This window comes from Condylura cristata, unplaced genomic scaffold, assembly GCF_000260355.1.
Source record: "Condylura cristata isolate star-nosed mole 26May11 unplaced genomic scaffold, ConCri1.0 scaffold00058, whole genome shotgun sequence".
Lineage (NCBI taxonomy): Eukaryota > Metazoa > Chordata > Mammalia > Eulipotyphla > Talpidae > Condylura > Condylura cristata.
In genome coordinates, this window is record NW_004567159.1 from 594,773 (window position 1) to 596,892 (window position 2,120).

General features: G+C 74.0%; 1 protein-coding gene across 1 annotated transcript in view; it reads right to left on the minus strand.

The window, feature by feature from the left end:
• The window catches only part of PLCH2 (phospholipase C, eta 2), a 46,488-nt gene that overhangs the window by 4,884 nt on the left and 39,484 nt on the right, over nucleotides 1-2,120 (minus strand). Inside the window, exon 19 of the mRNA XM_012734528.1 lies at nucleotides 1,808-1,983. Within this exon, the coding sequence (XP_012589982.1) occupies nucleotides 1,808-1,983 (176 nt within the window). The remainder of the gene's footprint in view (nucleotides 1-1,807; nucleotides 1,984-2,120) is intronic.

The following is a 2,120-nucleotide window of genomic DNA, read 5'->3' on the forward strand; positions in this document are numbered from 1 at the left end:
AAAGCTGGCCCCCACGTCTCGCCCTGGGACTCGGGGCTGCAGTTCAGGGTGACCCCCGCAAGAGCGGGCCCTCCACCCCAGGCAGGCCCCAGGGTGACGCCCGGCCCCTCGCGGTGACGCCCGGCCCCTCGCGGTGACGCCCCGCCTCCCTTCGCCGCCTTAGGCTGCTCTGGCAGCCCGGGGGCTCAGGTCTCACTCGGGCACCAGGGAAGGCCAGGGGCGAGCCCACCTGCTCAGCCCGCACCCACACGTACTCGCGGCACCGCCCACTCTGCACCCGCCCCATGCCGACTCGCCCGCCCCAGCGGCACCCCGTCACCCCCTAACTCCACCCCCAGGTCCATCCCATCCTGGGCAGAGGGGCCAAGGCCCCTCCTCTGCGGTCCGCCCACCCAGGGCACACGCCGCGGCACCCTCCAGTGGCCCGCAGAGGCTGATCTGGGGATCCCCACCCCTGGGAAGCAGAGGCCGTGGGTGCCCCTCCACAGGTCTGGGGTGCCCGGCCTAGGACGCGCAGAACAAGACAGCACTGAGGTGGGTTGGGGTGCGGGCAGAGACCTCAGGGAGGTTGCCGCCCGCCGGCCGCCTCCTGCCCGCTGTGGCCTCTCCTTCCGCTGGCCCAGCCCGTGGCCGCTCCCCCGCGGCCGATGCCCGCCGGGAGGATGGCTGTGGAGGCCTGGGCCGAGGGCACGGGCCCCCTCTGCAGGCCCCTGGCCCCACGGAGCACAGTCCCTGGCCTGCGGCCCTGTCTCGGGCTCGGTCCCCGCCGTGAGGGCCCTGGTCCTCGGACCCCAGGGCCCTGTACCGAGGCCTGCATGCTCACCCTGGTCTGCCCCTGCTGTGGGGGACCCCACCCCTCCAGCCGTGTCAGGCGGGCCTCGGCCTGTGTCCCAGAAACTCCTCGGAGGCCCACCCACACCCCAAAGTTTTCCCTACGTGGAGTGTCTCCAGCCCCCTCTGGCCCCTCCCTTGCGAGGCCCAGGCCTCAGCTCAGGCGCCCCTGCCAGAGAAGGGCGGGAACCCCATCTCTGTGAGCAGTTCTTGGGTCTGGTCCTGGGGGCCACACGGAGCTAAGGCCCAAGGAGGCTCTGCTGCTCCGGGGATGCCCCCAGGCCACTTGGGGGCCCCAGGGCCCCTCCGTGGGCGCCGGTGGTCAGCCCTCCCCAGGCCGTGCAGCTTTCCGGCCCACCGAATTACCATCTGTCTCTGGGGCAGGCAGGGACGGCCCCCCTCCAGCCTCACCCACAAACACCCAGCAGCACAGGCCCCTGTGGCGGGCACCCCACCGTGGCCAGGGACCCGGTGCCCCCGCCTCTGTGCTGTGGCCCCTCTGAGGGCAACTGAGGACCCAAGGCTGCCCCAGGAGTCACATCTCACGTTCCTGCATGGGCTCCAAGCTGCAGCCCCCCGGGACCCCCCCCCAGTGCCCGCAAGGTCCCTGGCAGCCCCACCCCCTCTCCGGGGAGCGCCTCCCACAGCGGCCCCCCAGCCTGCTCGCTGCCCGGGGTGCAGGCCCCAGGGTACCTCTGCCGCCCCGCCGCTGGCAAGGGGGGGTCTGGCTCACACCCCCCAGGCCTCTGAGGGCGGCACGGGCGCCGCTGACCAGGCCAGGCCAGAGGATGGTGCCGGGCGCGGCAGGGCACCCTGGCTGCCTCCTGGCTTGGTGCCTGCCCACCCGCCCACCCCAGGCCGGAGACCCCCGTGGGGCTCTGGCAGCGCTGGGGGACGCCTGGGCCGGGCCGGCTGAGGGGCGCGCTTCCCCCAGGACCCTCCTTCGGAGCGGCGCCGAAGCACAGGTGTCACAGACCTGCGGGTCTCCAGAGCCTTCTTCCCAGCCGGCCCTCCGCGGGGGGCCTCTCTGGCGGGGGTCCTCAGGCTCCTCCAGGGCCTCACGCCCGGCAGCCGGCCCGCCGTGTCCCCCGTGGCCGCGCTTGGGTGACGGATCTGGGCTGGCCACAGAGGCCTGCTCCAGTGCGTTCAGTTCTGGGGCGCGCTCAGAAGTGGGGGTGCCGGGCTGCGTGGCCACCCCAGGTTTGCCTTCTGGGCTCCCCTCCCGCACCCCTGCAGCGCCTCAGCAGAGGGCCCACGGGGGTCCCACCGCGACCCCACCCGCGCTCCCC